Source organism: Giraffa tippelskirchi, chromosome 8, assembly GCF_054371585.1.
Source record: "Giraffa tippelskirchi isolate mGirTip1 chromosome 8, T2T-mGirTip1v1.2.pri, whole genome shotgun sequence".
Taxonomy (NCBI): Eukaryota; Metazoa; Chordata; class Mammalia; order Artiodactyla; family Giraffidae; genus Giraffa; species Giraffa tippelskirchi.
This window is the reverse complement of record NC_137282.1, coordinates 140859813-140880041: the sequence shown is the minus strand read 5'-3', so window position 1 is coordinate 140880041 and position 20229 is coordinate 140859813. Positions and strand designations below refer to the sequence as shown.

Sequence of the window (20229 nt, the reverse complement as noted above, 5' to 3'; positions counted from 1 at the left end):
AAAGAGTTGGACACAACTGAGCCACCGAACAACAATGAATCCCTTTTAACCAATTATAATTAGAAACTAGTATTTCTTGGGCAGGGGGGGAATACAGTTTGCACAAACATTTTTTAATATCTACTATTTCTAAAATACAATTTAGTGAAAGTAAGATCAGACAGAATTTTCTTGTGGCGGGCAGGGAAGAGTGAGATTGCTAAAGTCAGAAAGTCTTGAAGGTGCTTTGGATTAAGCAAAGTTGAGAAACACTATTTTAGAGCTGTAGTCCTCAAACAGTTTTTTCCTCCAGGAGACATCTGTCAATGTCTGGAGATATGGTTGGTGGTCAACAAGGAGGGGTGGGTTGCTGCCAACACCTAATGGGCAGAGACCAAAGGATGCTGTTAAATATCCTACAATGCAACCCCCACAACAAAGATTATCAAACAGGTTTTCAATTTCAATAGTTCCAAGGTTTTAGAGGAATCTGATTATCATTTGAGAATATTTGAAGATATAAAATATATGCTGGATTATTAATCTCTGTGAGAATTTAAATTTTAAAAAGACTTCTAGACACATCTGGCTGTGATGTTCCCCTCTGGTAACACACCCACAGGGTAGCTGATTTATGAAGGTGTATCCATGGAAACAACTCCAAGCCAGTTATCCCTCCCTCCCCAATCCAGTACACAGAGGAAAAGGTCCTAACCATTGGCTACAGGTGACCATGGTACTTACAGAGGCCTTTGCACTTGGGCTAGCAACCAGGAAGGAAGCCCAAATCTGAGGGTGAAAGTGATGTTCTTCCCCATGGTCCAGCTTTATTTCAGCAGGTTCACTAATGGCTCCTACATTTTGTTTTTCTTTGTATGTTGGTGCTTACCAAAATGTCAGTGAAACAGTCTTTTCTGGCAAATGAGCGCTGGTATTTTTAATGATATTTTCTTCTGAATTCCGTTTCTTAAAAGTCGTTTTCAACTGGAGGAAACTGTTTTATAGAGTTGTCTTGGTTTCAGCCATACAACAATGCGAATCAGTCACAAGTATACCAATCTCCTCTCCCCCTTGAACCTCCCTCCTACCCCCACTCCACCCAAGAGCACTGATTTTTATCTCTTTAATGATCAGTATCACTGTTATTTATTTTTTAGCGTTGGAAAGCAGTCTTCTGGTCTAAACTGCTTGGGTGGACTGATCCAACTGAAAGAGCCTTTGAGAGCGAAATTCTCAAGTGCTTCTAGAGCAGCTGGATAGACGGAAACCTGTGAGTGACCTGACTTCATCATGGAACCTGAGAACGCTGATTCTGCAGACAAAGAACTAAGCTGGGATATTAATGATATGAAACTGCCGCAGGTATGTGCTTGTTCTCAGGCTGTGTTCAGCATTTGGCCGTGAAGCCTTGAATGTAACTTGCTAAGACCTAGAAGGAACTTGGTGAGGGTCCCAGCTGAGTAAATGCCTCTCCTACAGAGTTTCGGTTGGACATCCGACCAATGACTTTTTTAATGTGTGTAACTTGCATTTATTTATTTTTTGCTGTGCTGGATCTTCACTGATGCACGGGCTTTTCTCTAGTTGCGGTGCCCCGCCGTCTCATTTTGGTGGCTTCTCTTGTTGCAGAGCACAGGCTCTAGGCTGCGCAGGCTTCAGTAGTTGCAGCTCCCAGGCTCTAGAGCACAGGCTTGATAGTTGTGGTACACAGGCTTAGCTGCTCTGTGGCATGTGGGATTGTCCTGGACCAGGGATGGAACCTGTGTCTCCTGCTTTGGCAGGCAGAGTCTTCACCACTGAGTCACCAGGGAAGCCTCGGACTGAGGACTTTCAAGAAGAGATTCCTAAACCCGTGATTTGAGAAGGCCCTCACAGACCAGACTCCCCTGGTTAGAGACTGAAGCAAAGTGTTACTCCCCCTCTCTTTCGAAGTTGTTTTGGCTCCAATGCCACCCGCCTGGCTAGCTAGTAGAATGAAATCCATGATAATGTGTCTATAGATTGACTCTCTGTAACACACGAGCTCCCATACAAGCTTATTTGCTGGTAGTAATGGGGTTAACCTAAATCTGTCATTGGGATGTCCCGGTGAGATTTCTCTTCTAGAACTTTTGTGACTACTACATGGTCCATGCATGTGGGGCTACTCTCCAGTTAACAGAGTGACTTCCATTTCGTGTTTTCTTTGCCTTCGTCTTTGGCAATGACATTTAAAAAATTTTTTTATTTTATTTATTTTTGGCTGCGCTGGGTCTACCTTGCTTTGCGCGGGCTTTCTCTAGTTACTGCAAGCCGGGTCTATGTTTCATTGCAGGGCTAGGGCCTCTCGTTACAGTGGCTTCTCTTGTTGTGGAACACCGGCTCTAAGTGCGCAGGCTTCAGTAGTTGCAGCATACAGCCTTGGTAGTTGTGGCACACAGGCTTAGTTCTGCGGCATGTGGAATCTTCCCAGACCAGGGATTGATCCCATGTCCCCTCCATTGACAGGTGAATTCCCATCTACTGTGCCACCAGGGAGGGCCTGGCAATTGACATTTTAAACTCTTAATTTGGTGGAAAACGGTTGTTTTATTTTTGATCTTTTTTTTTTTTTTTTTTTAGCTGAGCCACATGGCTTGTGAGATCTTAGTTCCCCAACTGGGAACTGAATCCCAGGTCACAGCAGTGAAAGCATTGAGTCTTAACCACTGGACCGCCAGGGAATTTCCAACAGTTGTTTAAGACTGATTTCCTTGACCCTTTGTTTTGGTCTTTCTTCCAGTGAAGAAGGTTTTCACTGGAAGTTATTGGGAAAGGTGCCTGGGAAAGCTAAGACTGGAGACTACCAGAACCATCTAGTGGAAGGTCACGCTCATTTGCCTGATTCTGGGGAATGAGAAGTTTGAATTATCCCAAGCAGAAGAGAGGGAATGGAGATTCCACAGTTGTATTTTTTTTTTTTTACACAGTTTTGATTTATACTCATTCCAGATTTTACTCTAAAGAAGGCTTCCAGATCATTCCAAATTTCACTCTAATGAAGTGCTTCTCTTTATGTTTTCCCTTAAACTTCCTCCCCCATTCTCTCCTTGTAGGTTTTGGAAGAGCTAGGAAGCTCTAAGTATGCCCTACTTGCCATTCACTTAAGGATGGCTAAATATACCACAGCTAAATCACGCAAATATCTATTTTAAGGGTTTGTGTTTATAGTTGCTTGTAATTGGTTTACAACAGTTGTAGCTATTTTAGGGGAAACTTTAAGGTAAATTTTAATTGCTCTTGGCTCAGAGACCCATATTCCTAATTCGTGATTGCAGGTCCCAAATAGAGAAACTGGGCATTCTTAAAAACAAGAGTTGAAGGAAGCAGGTATATATAGATGATTTCGCAAAGTCCTATCCTAGAGCGGGACCTTTAATGGGGTCTAAGAACACTGTACTAACATGTATTTTTTTCTAGGGCAGAGGATTCATATCATTCATCAAATCTATAGACAAAAGAAAGAACCATGTCCCTGGAGGGGATCTCAGGGTTCATAAAGGTTCATGTTCCAACATGAATTTTCCAAAATTTAAGCCTTCTCAGCTACCAGAGACATTTACAAGAAAAGTCCACATTCAATTCTGGAAATGTACCATTTTTAGTTTGTAGAAAAACTTTGGTTGCTCATGGAAATAGATGTGTCCTTCAGTTTGTTAAATGTGCCAGGGAAATAATTAAAAGAGCAAATGTTGCCTTAGTATTTTGGAGAAGGAAATGGCAACCCACTCCAGTATTCTTGCCTGGAGAATCCCATGGACGGAGGAGTCTGGTGGACCAGAGTCCACAGGGCTGCAAAGAGTCAGACACAACTGAAATGACTAAGGACGCATGCACATTTTCTGAGCAGAGTCAACATCGTCCTCATCTGGATTTGGGGGGCTGTGGAACCATATCAAGACCCAGCTGAGGCGAAAAATAGAAGGTGTTGAAGCCAAGCACAGTAGCTTTTATATTTTGAGAGTGTTTTTGAAGGCAGAGCAGTGCACAGTGAGAAGCACAAGGCTGGGAGACCAAGCCTAGGCTTTGAATTCCAGTCCTGCCTCCTTTTACCCGTAGAACTTCATGGAGTGGTTTAGCATTTCTGAGGTCCCCTTTCCTCTTCTGATAATGAAGTTGTTGCACTAAATAGTCTCTTCTGGACCCTTTTAGTTCTAACAATCTAGGATATGGTGACTCGAGATTCAGAAGGTGTCCTGCACCCTAGAACAGGGACTGGGTGCCAATCACAGGGCCTGGCACTTATTAAACAAGACAGGACAAGTATGAAATTCATGAATGAGTGGGTCCATGGCTTATCATCTGTGTGACTTTAAACAAACCTATTTTCTTGTTTTCATTATCTCCTCTGTAAAAGTAAAATAGTAATTCCTTATATACCTTGCTGGAATCTCTAAGTTGTTTAGAACAGATGTGTCCTCAAAATGTGTTCTGTAGTTTGTAAGTTACAAGGAATGTTAATGGATGTTGTGAAGGAAGAAAAGAAGAACTAAGTTCAACCAAGTTAAGCCTATTTCTTCTTCTTTTTTTTTCCATGCCATGCGTCATGTGGAATCTTAGTTTTGAACCCAGGCCCCCTGCAGTGGAAATGCAGAGTCCTAACCGCTGGAGAATCCCCTAAGCCAATCTCTCTGCTGCAGACATAGTGTCTTTCTTACTGCATTATGGCTCTCCCAAGAGGAGGCTGTGTTGGCAATGTCGCCCCAACTTATTTTTGATCTCAAAGCTGTTTTTCCATGGAGCCCCTTAGGCAATGAGTGGTCCTCCAACCATCTGTTTGAGCATCAAAAAAATATGTTTCAAAGAATTCCATCTATAGTAGCAAGCACTGGCTTACTACTATTATACATTCCCCCAATTTCATTCTCTGTCCCACCCATACAAAGAATTTATAGTTTATTTTTCATATTTGCATGTTCTTGCCACGGTTTCTACAAATTCCTGCAACTTGTAGATAAATTCCTTTCTTATTAATCCATTGACTTGCTTCAAGTTTCAATATGGTTACTTGAGTGCTTATTGCATCTTCTGGTCCTGGAAACTCCAAAGGCCCTTTCTACATCACAGATCAAGATCTATGAGTTAATTTTTGGCAACAGTGAACAATGATATCCTCATCAGGACATCAGAGATTTTTGATGTCAATGGGATATGTCAGATACCACTGGACGCAGGGGCTGTTAACCCATGGTAACTTTCATGGAAGGACTCATGATTTGGGCCAGTGGGACAAGATCAGTGCCTGAACAGAGAATCAATGCCGTATAGAAAAATGCTAGAGGCACTGAAGGAGGGCGTATATAATTTAGCATGACTCCAACATGTCTACGGCCATATTACCCTGAACGCGCCCCATCTCATCTGATCTCAGAAGCTAAGCAGTGTGAGGCCTGGTTAGTACTTGGATGGAAGCCTGCCTGGGAATACTGAGTGCTGTAGGCTTTGGCTTCCCTGCTGGCTCAGACGGTAAAGAATTTACCTGCAATACAGGAGACTCAGGTTTGATCCCTGGGTTGGGAAGATCCCCTGGAGAAGGAAATGGAAACCCAGTATTCTTGCCTGGGAAATCCCACGGACAGAGGAGCCTGGCGGGCTACAGTCCACAGGTATCACAAAGAATCGGACCCGACTGAGCGACTGACACTTTCACTTACTTTCGGGCATGGGGATAAAGGCTGAGCATCTGGCAAAAGGGCTCTCTCTGGACAAGTATATTGAAAAAGGTGAGAGGATTAGGTCAGATGAAGATAAGACAAACAAGGCAAAGTAGAGCACTTTGAAGTTCAAAGGCTCCCTACAGGGGAGCCGTGCACAGGCATCCAGTAAGGAGATCTGGGAGATAGGCGGCCTGAAAGCTGGTTTGGAGGCAGAACTGTTTCATGTGCCCTCCTCCCTTCTTTCAGCTGCATGTTTGTCCTTATAAATCTTCATGGAACTCGTTTCTGATCACTTGTCTAACTCGTGGTTAATTTGATACCACTTCTACTTTATCCAGCCTCCACGGAGTCAGCCCAGAACTGCAGGCACTTAATTTACTCCAAACCATCATTGATAAATGCCTCTTTATTCCAGTCCAACGTAATACACCAATTTTGCTTTCCCTTTCTATTCCCTTAAACTACTTTAGAAGTTCGAATATAATTGCTTTAGGGTTTACTTGATCCAAGCCGCAAAAGTCTGGGTCAGATTAGTCTTACCTTTGTTAAAAATGCTCACCGCGTGGTTCATTGGGCTTCCCAGGTGGTGCTCATGGTAAAGAACCTACCTGCCAATTGCAGGAGGTGTGAGAGACTCAGGTTTGATCCCTGGGTTGGGAAGATCTCCTGGAGGAGGGCATGGCAACCCACTCCAGTATTCTTGCCTGGAGAATCTCATGGACAGAAAAGCCTGGCGGGCTACTGTCCATAGGGTCACAAAGAGTCTGACACTGAAGCGACTTAGCGTGCACGTACATGGTTCATTACAAGGACGCTTCTCATTAACATTGGTTGTAATACTTGAGAGCCTTGAATGATGAAGAAATCTCTTTCTTTTTTTTCTGGTTGAAAACCAGGAAGAAAACCGATTCCTTTTTTTCCTCAATGGTACCCACTGAACAGGGAGACAGGAGCGGCCGCTCTGCTCCCTGCACCTGCCAGATTCTCTGAGCAGAAGCGCAAGGTATTCCAACAGCCCCACAGCAGACAAACACCCCAAATCATTTTGTTCCTTGAACATGAGCAGTTTGCCGATTAAACCCACAACCAAAGCCACACGGAGCTATTAACTCACACAATTCCAAGGTTTAAATATACTTTTTGTAGAGAAAATCTTAAAGTACACATAGGCTAAACATAAATACAGGGCCACCTGAAGCCTGGAGAATCAACCCCAAAGAGGCCGTGTCTCTGATGAGCTCATTCCTGGACCATGGTTTTAACAAGCACAATTTCCTTTGCCTCAGTCTTATGGGCAAAGGTGAATCTCTGAGCTCCTTCTGTGAATTTGTGTGGATAAATTAGCTAGTCAGAACAAGCTAGTTGTAATCAGATGTGTCTTGGTGCTAGGAAGCTAAGGGGTAAAGAAGAGTCTGCATTTCTGGTGAATTATTATCTGACTGCGTGGTCAGGTCACCTTGTTGTTGGTCTGACGGGGACACTTGTGACTTTGTCCTCTTTGCCTGGCATTCTCCTTGCTCTCAACGTCATTTGAGCTCCCTGGGACATCTCCACCTATATGGACCCCATGGTCATTGGGTCCCCCCACTTTTGGAGCCAGGATTCTTCTGCTGCCCTTTGCTTCTGGGGTGGTAGGGATGGTAGCAGAGACTCTCGTTGGGTGCCTGCCAGGAGGTCCCTTGCTTAGCCGGGTGGAATTGGGAAGAAAAGGGAGAAAAGAAAAGGCAGGGGGTGACAGAATTTGAAAGCTGGGGCACTCTGTCCCACCTTAGTGTTGTCTGTGCAAATAAGGAACTCTTTGACCTGCATCTTGACCTTTAATAAAGGTAGGAAATTGCAAGATTACCCAAAGGCAGTAATGCTTAAGTTAACTCAAAAGCATTTAGTCGAATTGAATTTCTCTCTTTGAAAACATCTGGAGTTGGGTTTCTAGTTGGTTCAGAGAGGTAAGTTCCCAAAAGATTGAAGGTAAATCAAAATGCTGGATTTTTTTTTTTTCTGTGCTCCATAAGTAATATCTAATTTTTCCCCTCTCTCTGATTTGTTTAAACATGTATCTGTTTGCTAACCCTGTTGTATTTGGAAACATTTATTTATGAGGAATTTATAAGCTATTCTTATCAAAGAAAACCTGGCAGATAATTGTTTTACACTAGAGTGGATTATATCCCAAGGGAAAATCATTTTTAATATAATAGCATGCTAATATCAATATTTTTGATATCTCATTTCAGAATTTTGATTTTAATTCATTAGTTTTATGTAACAGTGTATATTTCTTAAGGTACTCATTAAAACTTCAAGTAGTTAAATAAATGAGAATGAGGGAAGAATGAAAGTTGCTATCATTGCACAGCTTCAAAGATTTTGAGTGACTTAGAAAATTAAGTCTCTTAGGGACAAAAATTACATACAGAAGTCACAGAAATATTCATTAAACCCCCAATGATATTACCCATGATATAATACAATATAAATTTGTTGTATTTATATGCTGGAAACCTTAAGAATATTCCCTTTAAATTATGAACTTCTTAACCAAGAGGAAAAACAAAGAGCTACTCATGAAAAGTTAGAAATAAAAATAAACAGAAGATCTGAAAAGAGGGAAATGTTTTGCGGGGATTTGTTAAACAAGATTAAGAAATACTCGTTCTTCCTTTTAAAATTTTACACTCTAGTGCCTTAAATTTAGTAGATTTTCAGAGTTCCCTATCATTCATTTGACACCTGGATTCCTTTGCATCACTGGAATCTGGGTTTTTTTCATAATTACAATGTCAAAAAATGTCAGAAATCCCACAAAAGTCCAAGTCAAAAGACTGGTCATTTGTAAATAGCCAAGAGAATATCTTGATATATATACTCTTGCTCCTGGTAATTTTCTTGAGGTTGTATGTTGTCAAACTTATTACTGGCATATTAATGGAACTGGAAAACTAGTGTACCGGTGGAGGAGGTGATGGAAAAAAAGCTTAACAAACCGTGGAATGCAGAACAAACCATGTGGGCTTTAGAACAAACCTCAACAATATGAAAATAATCGAAAACACAGAGTGTGTTCAACTACAATGAATCCAAACTAGACATTAATAACAAAAGCAACAGGAAATTCTGTAAATACACGGAAACTAAACAATATATTTCTAAATAATTCATCAAAGGGGAAGCCTCATAGGGAAGTGAAAACATACATTAAACTGAGAGAGAGAGAAAGAAAAGACAGTGAAGAACGTTTCTTGCTCCACTGGCAGGGAGTCCTTGCTTTAACTGGAGTATTTGAATTGCTCTCACAAACACTGTAGGTTCCTTCTGGTTTGTGGGGTCTATGCCACTGACCAGACTGGAGAGACCCCTCACCTTTATTTTATTTATTTAAAAAAATATTTATGTATTTACTTGGCTGCACTGGGTCTTAGTTGCATCTTCATTGCAGCATGAGAACTCTTCGTTCCAGTATGTGGGATCTACCCACCCAGGGATCGAATCCAGACCCCTTGCAGTGTCTTAGTCACTGGACCGCTAGGGAAGTCCCATCCCTCACCTTTAAAACACGGAAATCTCAGCTTTCCTTCAAGACCACCTTGTTCTTGTCTCTGTGGTCCTGACAACTGTGCTTTGTATTGGAATAATTCAAAACCACTGGTAGATTTCTGCAGCCCAGATTGTTAAAGGTCCACATTTTAACGCTTTAACCTACATTGTTATTACTTCAGAAGATAAAATATTATGCTTTCGGTGGCATCTCTATGGCAGAAGAGAGCACTGTTTGGAGCTTTGGATCAGAAGGAAGAGAAGCGAAGGTGGGTGGAGGAAGCAGGAGACAGAGAGGGGAAGCCCCCCGCCTCGGGGGGCTGCCCGAGGTTTTGTGTTGAATTAATCCCACTCAGAATTACCAGAGAAGTTGGGGAGAGAACTGGAGAAGACAGCTCATTCAGCATCTTGGCCTGGCTGGGCCTCTTTCCTAGAAACTAGACGCAGTCACCTTTGGACCAGAGGGGACCCCCACCCCTAGACACCACCGCCTTTCCCCTGCTCTTCTGGAGCGACATCCCCTTTCCTCGCCACCAGGCGGCACAGCTGAGCCATTGTTGTCACTGCTCTGATAGAGAAGCTCAAAAACAGGGGTTGTGCCCACTAAGCTTTGGTTTTGTAGGGGCTTGGAGTCCTGTCTTACATTTGGCTGAACAAGGTTTAAAGAGTCAAGTGACTTCTCGGGGGGTCATCTCCTAAAAGCTGCTGGCCCTCACACCCAGTGACTGGTGTGTGTTTCCCAAGATCAGAAGAGTCACAGCTAACACCAATGTGGAACTTGCTGTGTGCCAGGCACTGGCTTTATTTTATTTTTTATTGACGTATAGTAGATTTACAATTTTGTTTTAGGTTCTGGTATACAGCAAATGGCAACCCACTCCAATATTCTTGCCTGGAGAATCCCAGGGACGGGGGAGCCTGGTGGGCTGCCGTCTATGGGGTCGCACAGAGTTGGACACGACTAAAGTGACTTAGCAGTATACAGCAAAGTGATTCAGTTATACACATATCAATATATATTATTTTTCATACTCCTTTCCATTATGGTTTATTACAGGATATCAAATAGAGTTCCCTGTGCTATATAGTAGGACTTTTTTTTAAAAAATCTATTATATATATATAGTAGCTTGCATCTGCTAACTCCAAACTCCTAATTCAGCCCTCTCCACTTTCCTCTTTGGTAACCATAAGTTTGTTTTCTATGTCTGTGAGTTTATTTTTATTTCATAGATAAATTCACTTGTATCAATTAAATTTTTTTTCCTTTTTTTTTCCCCCTGCTACACACAACTTGCAGGATCCTAGTTTCCTGACCAGGGAATGAACGCAGGCCCTCAGCAGTGAAAGCACTGAGTCCTAACCACTGAACCACAAGGCAATTCCCTGTATCATTTCTTTTTTCAAGATTCTACATATAAGCGATATGATATTTGTCTTTTTTTTGACTTGCTTCAGCTTAGTATGATCATCTCTAGGTCCATCCATGCAGCTACAACTGGTGTTATTTCATTCCTTTTCATGGCTGAATATTCCATGATTTGTATGTACCACAACTTCTTTATCCATTCATCTGTCAGTGGACACTTAGGTTGCTTCCATGCCTTGGCTGCTGTGAGTAGCAAGCACTATTTTGAATGCTTTGTGTATGTTAACCCGTTCAGTGTTCATAACATCCCTGTCGGGCAGGTACTCCCATGGCCCCCATCTCACAGAGCAGAGAGTGGAGCCCTGAGCGGGAAGGAACCCTCTCAGGGTAAGGCCCACACCCTGGCCAAGTGCCTCCACAAGTTGTGCTCCTACTAGCAGTTGACAAGCTCTCTGTGAAGGGCCAGATAGTAAATATTTTAGGTTTTGTGAGCCACACAGTCTTGACTGCACCTACTGGACTCTGTCATGGTATGTAAATGTATTCACAGACAACATATATGAATGAACATGGCTGGGTTCCAATAAGACTTTATTTACAAAAACAGGCATTGGGGACTTCCCTGGTGGTCCAGTGGCTAAGACTCTGTGCTCCCAATGCACGGGGCTTGGGATTCGATCCCTGATCAGGAAACTAGATCCCACATACTGCAACTAAGAGTTCGCATGTCAAAACTAAGACCTGGTGCAGCCAAATAAATAAATACATTAAAAAAAAAAAAAGGCATTGGACTGGATTTGGTCCACGGTCCTAGCTTGCAGACCTTACCTCTTCGCTGTTAACTAGTACTACCTCTCACATACATAAAACCTCTCATTTTTATTTCTTCAGGCCTGTTTCAATCTCCATGAAATTCCATACAAATGAAAGCTATCAATGATAACATAAAACTTACAGTTTACAACACATTTGCTCTTCCCAGTACTTTTGTGAAGAGTGTTTTATCAATATCCCCACTTAAGAGAAGAACAAAATGCGGCTTCAGAGACAGCTGCCTACCCAGAGTCTCATGTTACAAAGTTCTTTGGTGTCTTCTACACTTGAACTCCAACTTGGAGAGACATGACCTCCTGGAGCTGCCCTTCCATCCTGATGTTTGCTTTTCCTTCTCAAACGTCTTGTTTTTTCCTTTCTCATATTCTATGCTGTGTTTTCTTGCTCGGGGAGCAAAGGAGAAACACCCTTCTGGAGCTTCTAGAATCTAAACCCTAACCTTCCGGAAACTTCTTGTTGAAAAATGTTCTTATACCAAGTCTCTGGAAGCTGCAAGGATGGGCACTGCTTAAGTTTGACCATGAGATTGCTAATGATTTTCACTCTAAGAACTGGCCAAACGTGGCCATGAACCATAACGTCACTGACATTCAGCCAGAGCTCCCTGCATGCTGGGTGACGTGCAAAGTAATTTTTATATGTTATCCTATGTAACTCTCAGACCCACTTGAGGTAGGTAGGTCTGGTTATTTCTATTATACAGATGAAGAAACAGAGGCACAGAAAGTCAAATAACTTACGCTATGAGGATTGAGTGTCCTGTGTCCCTGTCCACTTAAAGAGGAGAGTTTGCTTTTAGTTAGGCACCCATGGGCAGGGAACTGTGTCAGTCCTGGGCAGGAACATGAAAGTTTTTAATCAAGCTCAACTTGTCCTTACTCCTCCACCCTGTTTGAGGCTCATGAACATGACAGGAGAGTAAAGGGGAGAGAATTTCCGCAGAGGAGGAAGCGGCTCTCCAGCCTTCCACCGCATTTCTCAGGTGGTTTTGCATTAAATCCTCCACTTTCTCAACACCACCACGTGGAGTGCGACACTATCTCACTGCCCTGCCCCAGTGCCGTCCATAGCCATTGTGCACGAGTACCATCCTGTTGCTTCACCCTCCAACACTCTTAGTGAGCAGTGGTCCTCACTCTCATCACCAAAGGCTAGAGGAGCATCAGTCGCGCAGAGAGCTGCATCACAAGCCATTCTCGTCCAGGGGGCGGATGTGGGATGGACCCAGCGGTCACGTGGCCGCAGCCGGGCTGTGCGCACTCAGACCCCCGCCGCGTGGTAAGATGCAGAAGAGCTGAGCGCCAGGCCACCTTTATGCCCAGTGGTGACTTCCAGCTGACGGACGATTCATATTTTTCCAGGTTGGATTTACGTTAGAGATTCCATTTCTCTTTGCTACAGAGACTGTTCGCAGAGCACAAGGGAGACTTGCCTCCAGGAGAGGCACAGGTGGAGGGGGGCCTGCGCCCTCCGTGGGGGAACCCTCTGGGCACGCAAACGTCTGTACCCCAAACCTCGAGGGAGGAGCCAAGGGTGGAGCCCAGGCTCCAAGGGGGCGACCGCTGTCGGTAACGTGAGCCCCCTTGCATTGGCCTTCCGCAGACCCGGCTCTGTAATAATCTCCTTTGTGTTTTCATCAGAACGTGAAAAAGACAGACTGGTTCCAGGAGTGGCCCGATGCCTATGAGAAGCACATCTACAGCTCCGATGACAGGAACGCGCAGCGCCACCTGAGCAGCTGGGCCATGCGCAACACCAACAACCACAACTCCCGCATCCTCAAGAAGTCCTGCCTGGGCGTGGTGGTGTGCGGCCGCGACTGCTCGGTTGCCGAGGGCCGCAAGGTCTACCTGAGGCCAGCCATCTGCGACAAGGCCCGGCAGAAGCAGCAAAGTGAGTGACGCTCCCGCCCTGAGGGGCCTCAAAGTTCTCGCTCCTCCCAAGGGCCCAGCCTTGGCGCTGGAGGGTGGAGGAGACCAAGGCCGTTTCTAGAGATCATTTTAAGGAGAGCCAGCCAGCCCCTGGGCCCCTGTATTCCCATAGATCTGCCGGTCCTGGTGCACTCACTGCTGACACTGCTCCCTTGGGTTAAGATCTGACTCGGGGCCTCTGTTAAAAGGAGGATGCATCACTCAGGGGACAAACATTAACTCATCAGCACACTCACATATATGAATAGTGTAAGAGAAAGTTGTGCGTCAGGCTTGCCACCCGACACCTTGGGGAGTGGGGTCCCCCAAATGATCTCAGTGAGTGCTTTGATCTGGAGGGGGACCCGGGACTAAATCTGAGGTTAGACTCAATTCCGTGCCATTTAGGTTCAGGCCGTCATCACATGCTAATTCTTCATTTTTTTTTTATCATATTTATCAGATTGTGAAATAGATGCATTCAGCATTCCCTGTGCATTGCCCACTTCAGACCTCAAGTTACTTCATGTTCTTTCCTTGTCTTTTGTTTTCCAAACTTGCTCTCAGGGCAGGACGGTATCAGTCATTTACACTTTAGTGGAAATTTAGTAGCTGAATTCTCTCCGTCATGTGGTTTTGCTCCTTGACCCTTAATTCAAATTGTGAAGTGAAAGGATTTTTTCCTCTTTACAAAGAATTTCAAGTATCGATAAATAAGGAGAGAGGGATTTTTTTTTTTTTTTTTGCTTAAAAGTGCTCCCCTCCACCCCGACCTGTAGAATATTCCACTCAGTAGGTAACTGCTTCCTCTACTGCATGTAAGAGTGACCTGGGCTGCTTTAGTGGTCTGGACTCTTAGGCCCAGGAGTCATGCATGCCCAGTGGGTGAAAGTCTATAAAACTGCCCAGGTGGATTCTCTGCTGTGCAGGAGTCAAGTCTGACACAGACAGAGCTGCACAGACTCAGGGATTTGCTGGCCGGGCTCGGCCAGGCATGGTCACGTTCCTCTGTCTTTTGTAGGGAAACGCTGTCCCAACTGCGACGGGCCTCTGAAGCTCATTCCCTGCCGGGGCCACGGGGGCTTTCCCGTCACCAACTTCTGGAGGCACGACGGACGATTCATATTTTTCCAGGTTAGATTTACGTTAGAGATTCCATTTCTCTTTGCTACAGAGACTGTTCGCAGAGCACAAGGGAGACTTGCCTCCAGGAGAGGCACAGGTGGAGGGGGGCCTGCGCCCTCCGTGGGGGAACCCTCTGGGCACACAAATGTCTGTACCCCGAACCTCGAGGGAGGAGCCAAGGGTGGAGCCCAGGCTCCAAGGGGGCGACCGCTGTCGGTAACGTGAGCCCCCTTGCATTGGCCTTCTGTAGACCCGGCTCTGATTTTTCACCAGCTCTGTAAACATGGACACGTTGTTTTACTCCCCTAAGCCCCAGTTTTCGGTAAAATGTGGTGTTAAAGGGGTCCTCTCCAGGGAGGTGGTAGAAACAGTGGCCTCTGAGAGCCGAGTGTCTGGATCTGAGTCCTTGCTAAACCTGCCTCTGAAAAGAAAATGCTCTGAATGTACAGGGTTTGCCAACATCTGGAATATAACTATTCTCATCATGGCTGATTTCAAGGTGGTTTTCTTTAAGTTAATTATTTTAGTATACATTTTTTCATAATACATGATCATAAGGTTGAACATGGGGTTTCATGGCAAAAGCACATCAAAAATTAATATTGAAGGTAATAGAGAATAGAAGATATTAAGCTTGACAGAAGTTTTCTGGAAAGATCTCTTCGGTAGAACTGCAAGACGACCCGAAATTTTCTTTCCTTGCTTTCCTCTATGTTCACTCAGTGTCTCCAACAAATATATTTTTAAAAATTTTAATTCTATTAGAGTATAGTTGATTTGGGGGGGCATCCCAGGTGGCGCTAGTGGTAGAGAAGCTGCCTGCCAATGCAGGTGACACAAGAGACATGGGTTTGATCCCTGGAGGAAGGTACCCTGGAGGAGGAAATAGCAACCCACTCCAGTATTCTTGCTTAGAAAATCCCATGGACAGAGAAGCCTAGTAGGCTACAGTCCATGGGGTCGCAAAGAGTCGGACATGACTGAACATGCATGCACACCCATAGTTGACGTACAGTGTTGTGTTGATTTCAGATGTACAGCAAAATGTCAAGCCGTTTTTAACAACCAGCTCACAAAATACTTGAATGGCCAACAGTTGGCTCTCCACCTGGCTGGCTCTGGCACACTCTGGATCCCAGCTCCCCCACTTTACTAGGGGAGGTTTCCCAGGTGGTAAATCTCTCCAAGCCTCCATCTCCTCCTACTCTGTAAGCTGAGGGTGATGGTAATGGTGTAGCCCTCGCAGCATTGTGCTGAAGATTCAAGAATGTGACTTGGCAGGGCTGGGGAGAGGCACCATTCAAAGAAGGAGTACCATCAGCAAAGGCCGGCGGGTGGGTTGGCTTGTTGTTCAGTCACTAAGTTGTGTCCGACTCTTTTTGACCCCATGGACTGCAGTATGCCAGGCTTCCCTGTCCCTCACTATCTCCTGGAGTTTGCTCAACCTCATGTCCATTGAATGGGTAATGTTATCCAACCCTGGGAGGATCTTAAAAGGTTGCTCTGATCTTGTGCAAACAGTCAACTGCAACAGCACCCAGTCTGACAGCAGAGTACAGGATAAGATTTTACATACCATGAAGTACATCTAGTTGTTTATTTTGCCGCTTCTTCTCCTTTAAGTCAAAGGGAGAGCATGACCATCCAAAGCCAGAAACCAAATTGGAAGCCGAGGCCAGAAGAGCAGTGAAGAAAACGCACTCAGCATCTTCCTCAGTCTCCTCGAAGCTCAAACAGAGCCCAGAGATAAAGGTAACCTTGCTCCATGCATCTTCAAAATATATGGGGACTTGCCATCCTGTGGTGGCAGCAGTAGATTACCCTGTCATCACCTACAAATGAGGGCTTCCCACATGCCACTAGTGGTAAAGAGTCCACCTGCTAATACAGGAGACCCAAGAGATATGGGTTCTACCCCTGAGTCAGGAAGATCCCCTGGAATAGGAAATGGCAACACATTCCAGTATACCTGCCTGGAAAAATCCATGGACAGAAGAGCCTAGAAGGTGCAGTCCATGGGGTTGCAAAGAGTCAGACACGACTGAGCACAAATTCCTAGGCAGAATTTATCTGTGATGGATTAAGCATGCTCTCAGCAGCTCTTTGAACCTGCAACGAAGAGCCCCAAATCATATATCTTCAGGCTCACCTATGAGCCAGCATCTGGCAAAGAAACTGAATATGTGGTTTTCCTCTTACTGTCTACCATCTTTGTAGCATGCCCTCAACCATAAAGTCCATATTATTTCAGAATCGTCTTCCCTACTATAGTTAAAAAGAGATCTGAATTAGTACTTGACCTTTGTTTGGCACTCTCTGTATTTCTGCTAGAACCAAAAAGAAATGATCTGCATAAAATCTGAGCCTCACACTTCTTCATTCTCCCCTGAAGCCGATGATTTCCTTAGTGCATTTCAACAAGATGAAACAACCAGGCAGTATCTGAAAGCAGTGGTCATCTGGGGATGTGGGGATGCGCAACCCACAGTCAAACTGTGCTGTGATGTTCATGGCTTTCTGGGTGTCATACTGTAGGTAGGGTTTGTCTGCTTAATAGTGTTTGTTTTACTAATTCCTATACTTTTTCCTGGGCTTCCCAGGTGCTGCTAGTGGTAAAGAACCCACCTGCTGATGCAGGAGGTGCAAGAGATGCAGATTCAATCCGTGGGTTGGGAAGATCCCCTGGAGGAGGGCATGGCAACTCATTCCAGTATTCTTTCCTGGAGAATCCCATGAACAGAGGAGCCTGGTGGGCTAGAGTCCATAAGGTCACAAAGAGTTGGACACAACTGAAGTGACTGAACACGCATGCAGCATACTTTTTCTACTGGTCAATGGTCCACGTTTCAGGAGTACAGAAATTGAGCCAGTCCATTCTTGGAGGTTCTCATGTACCCTAAGGAAAAAAGTCATAACTTGAGTCATAATTTCAGGGAAATAGGAGCCCCTGAATCCCAGCAACCAGTCCCTTATCCCACCTACCAACCCTGGCAGAAGTTGAAGGGGGTTTCTTCTCACTCATCCTTCCTAGTCAGTCTTTCCAACTCCATGCTCTTATTCCTCAGTTGTTGTGGTTGTTTAGTTGCTAAGTTTTGTCCGACTCTTTTGTGACCGCATGGATTGTAGCCTGCCAGGCTCCTCTGTCCATAGAGTTTCCCAGGCAAGAATACTGGAGTGGGTTGCCATTTCCTTCTCCAGGAGATCTTTTCAACCCAGGGGTCAAACTTGCATTTCCTACATTGGCAGGCAGATTCTTCACCACTGAGCCACGAGGAAAGCCCCATTAGTCAACAGTTTTACATAAACAAAAGAAGATAACTTAGTCCTCAAGCAGATTCTTTTCTTGTGATTAACTGGAGAATGATATACTTTCTCCATTTAGAAAAAGAAGTTGCCCACGTCATATGCCAGAGGTCTGTGATTCAACAAAGTGAGCTTGGAGTTTCTTGAGAAAAAAAATTAACCCTTGGAATCCACTAAAAAGTGGAGAAGTCAAGGAGGAAGTTGAGATTCCCCTGAGGATAATGTAGAACTCTGAAGCTGTGGTTTGATTTTTCTTACATAGCCCCTTACAAGTTTCTCACAGAGGCAATCAGGGTTTCAGATTTGCATTTAAGGTGGAATGTTCTAAATATTCTCCTATCTGAGTAAAAGAAGGGCCATCCGGCCCTTCCTGGTTGGTCAGATTTCACGTTGAAATGGCAGCAGCCTTGAGTTCTTGCAGGCCTTGTGTGCTTGTGCAAAGCCCTGTGTGTGTTTGTGCTTCGAGTATGTAGGGAATGAGGAAAATGCACAGAGCATTTACTTGTGCAGGGTCACTCATGGGTGCCTGGGGTAGTAGGGTGAGTTTAACTTATTAACGCGAGCTTTTGTCTTTCCAGCCTCTTCCAGGTGAAACACAGAGTTGGGAAAGTTTAACTTGGTCTTTCCAGGAAGCGGTCCAATTGCCTCCTAGTTACAGCGGACATGTGATAAGTTACACTCCCCAGCAGAAGGCATGGAATGATGGCTCATCCTTCCCCGAGAGCTATGGTTTGGGGGGTACCTCTGAGCTGGCAAACCTCACTCCCACCCTGGGCCCCCCTCAGCTCTACGACAAATGGGATTTGTCCCACAGTCGGGTCTCCAGCAGCGGAGACCTGCTCCAGCCCTCCATCTCTGGAGTCTTCTCTGATTACAGTGATCTGCAGACATGGAATAAGAATGTGGCTTTGGGACGAAGTCCTCTGAATGACAACAGTTGTCCCAGTTACCCTTTTCCTCTGACCAGCTGGCCCTACGACTTCTCCCCTTCCCAGAGCTCTTCAGAACCCTTCCACCAGCCGGTTCCAATGGAACCAGCAGCAGCCAAATCCAGCTATCCACCCATATGGCCAAATCAAGGGGGTGAACTTTATGAAGAGAAGGTGCCTGTGGATTTTAACAGCTACCACACTCCCACCACATGCCATTCACCCCAGGAAGACCCCCTTCTCCTCACCCACACCTCTCAGCCTTATCATCAATATTCCCTGCCTGGCAAGAGCAACAAATGGGATTTTGATGAAGAAATGGGGTGCCTGGGTTTGGATCACTGCAACAATGAGATGCTTCTAAACCTCTGTCCTTTAAGATGATCCAAATCAGGACCCTTGTGCATTGCTGGTGGGAGTGTCATTTGGTGCAACCACTGTGGAAAACAGTATGGAGGTTCCTCAAAAGGTTAAAAGTAGAACTATACCAAATGATCCAGTAATCCCACTTCTAGGTGAATAACAGAATGAAACAAAATCACTGTCCTGAAGAGACATCTGCACCACCATGTTCAGTGCAGCGTCATTTACAGTAGCCAAGACATGGGAACAACCTAAGACAGGTGCATGAGTAAAGAAAATGTGGTGCACGTATATATATATATATATATATATATATATATATACCATTGAGCTGTAAAAAAGAAGGAAATCAAGTCATTTGCAACAATATGGATGGACCTTGAGGGCATTATGCTAAGTGAAATAAGCCAGAAAGAGAAAGACAAATATTGTATGATCTCACTTACATGTGGAATATTAAAAAACCCAAATTCATAAGAAATAGAGATCAGATTTGTGATTTTCAGAGGTGGAGGGTGAGGGGTGGGAAAACTGGGTGAAAGTGATCAAGAGGTAGAAACTTCCAGTTTTAATATAAATAAGTTCTGGAGATGTGAGGTACAACATGGTGACTATAGTTAACAAGACTGTACCATATATTTGAAAGTTAAGAGAATAGAGCTTAGAAAGTATCACAAGGGAAACAAATGTAAGTGTCTGGTGATGAATATTAACCACTCTTAATGTGGTAAACATTTTGCAGTATATGCATGTATCAGGGCATTATGGTGTACACTTTAAACTTATACAATGTTATTTGTCAATTATATCAATAAAATTATATCTCAATAAAACTGGGGGAGAAAAATGGCTGAAATCTTTTATAGCCATTTAAAAAACTGGAGGGGATAGCTGAAAGAATTTCTGTAGGAAGTAGTTTTCAAAAGGCAACCACAGATAAATCAGAATCATGACGGCAAGCAGAAGGCAAGACTTCTTTCTTAATGTGAGTAATATCATGGCCTGTCCTTCTCCACTCTAGTACTATAGGAGTATTAGAGGAGTCCTCAGGGGTACTAGAGTACTAAGGGAGTCCTCAGGAGTACTAGAGTAGTCTTCAGGAGTTGTAGAGTATTAGGGGAGTCCTCAGGAGTACTAGAGTGCTCCACAGTGAGGATTGAAAACTTGTCCAACCTGTGGCAGGCAATTTCCTCTGCTCTTTTTTTCCC

General features: G+C 44.3%; 1 protein-coding gene and 1 pseudogene across 1 annotated transcript; both read left to right on the top strand.

Moving 5' to 3' along the window:
- The first annotated feature begins 1269 nt into the window (after positions 1-1269).
- On the top strand, positions 1270-19042 carry GCM1 (glial cells missing transcription factor 1). Its single transcript, XM_081517363.1, has 5 exons — positions 1270-1341; positions 13032-13284; positions 14323-14435; positions 16050-16178; positions 18308-19042. Exons 1-5 carry the CDS (start codon positions 1270-1272, stop codon positions 19040-19042), a joined length of 1302 nt encoding a protein of 433 aa, XP_081373489.1.
- On the top strand, positions 5321-5439 carry LOC145519166 (5S ribosomal RNA; annotated as a pseudogene).
- Positions 19043-20229: the final 1187 nt, after the last annotated feature.

Excerpts from the sequence above, each read along its gene's own strand:
- GCM1 (XM_081517363.1), top strand. The coding sequence starts at position 1,270 with ATGGAACCTGAGAACGCTGATTCTGCAGACAAAGAACTAAGCTGGGAT. Across the intron at positions 13,285-14,322 it reads GGCCCGGCAGAAGCAGCAAA|GGAAACGCTGTCCCAACTGC; the intron begins GTGAGTGACGCT and ends TGTCTTTTGTAG. Across the intron at positions 16,179-18,307 it reads AACAGAGCCCAGAGATAAAG|CCTCTTCCAGGTGAAACACA; the intron begins GTAACCTTGCTC and ends TTGTCTTTCCAG.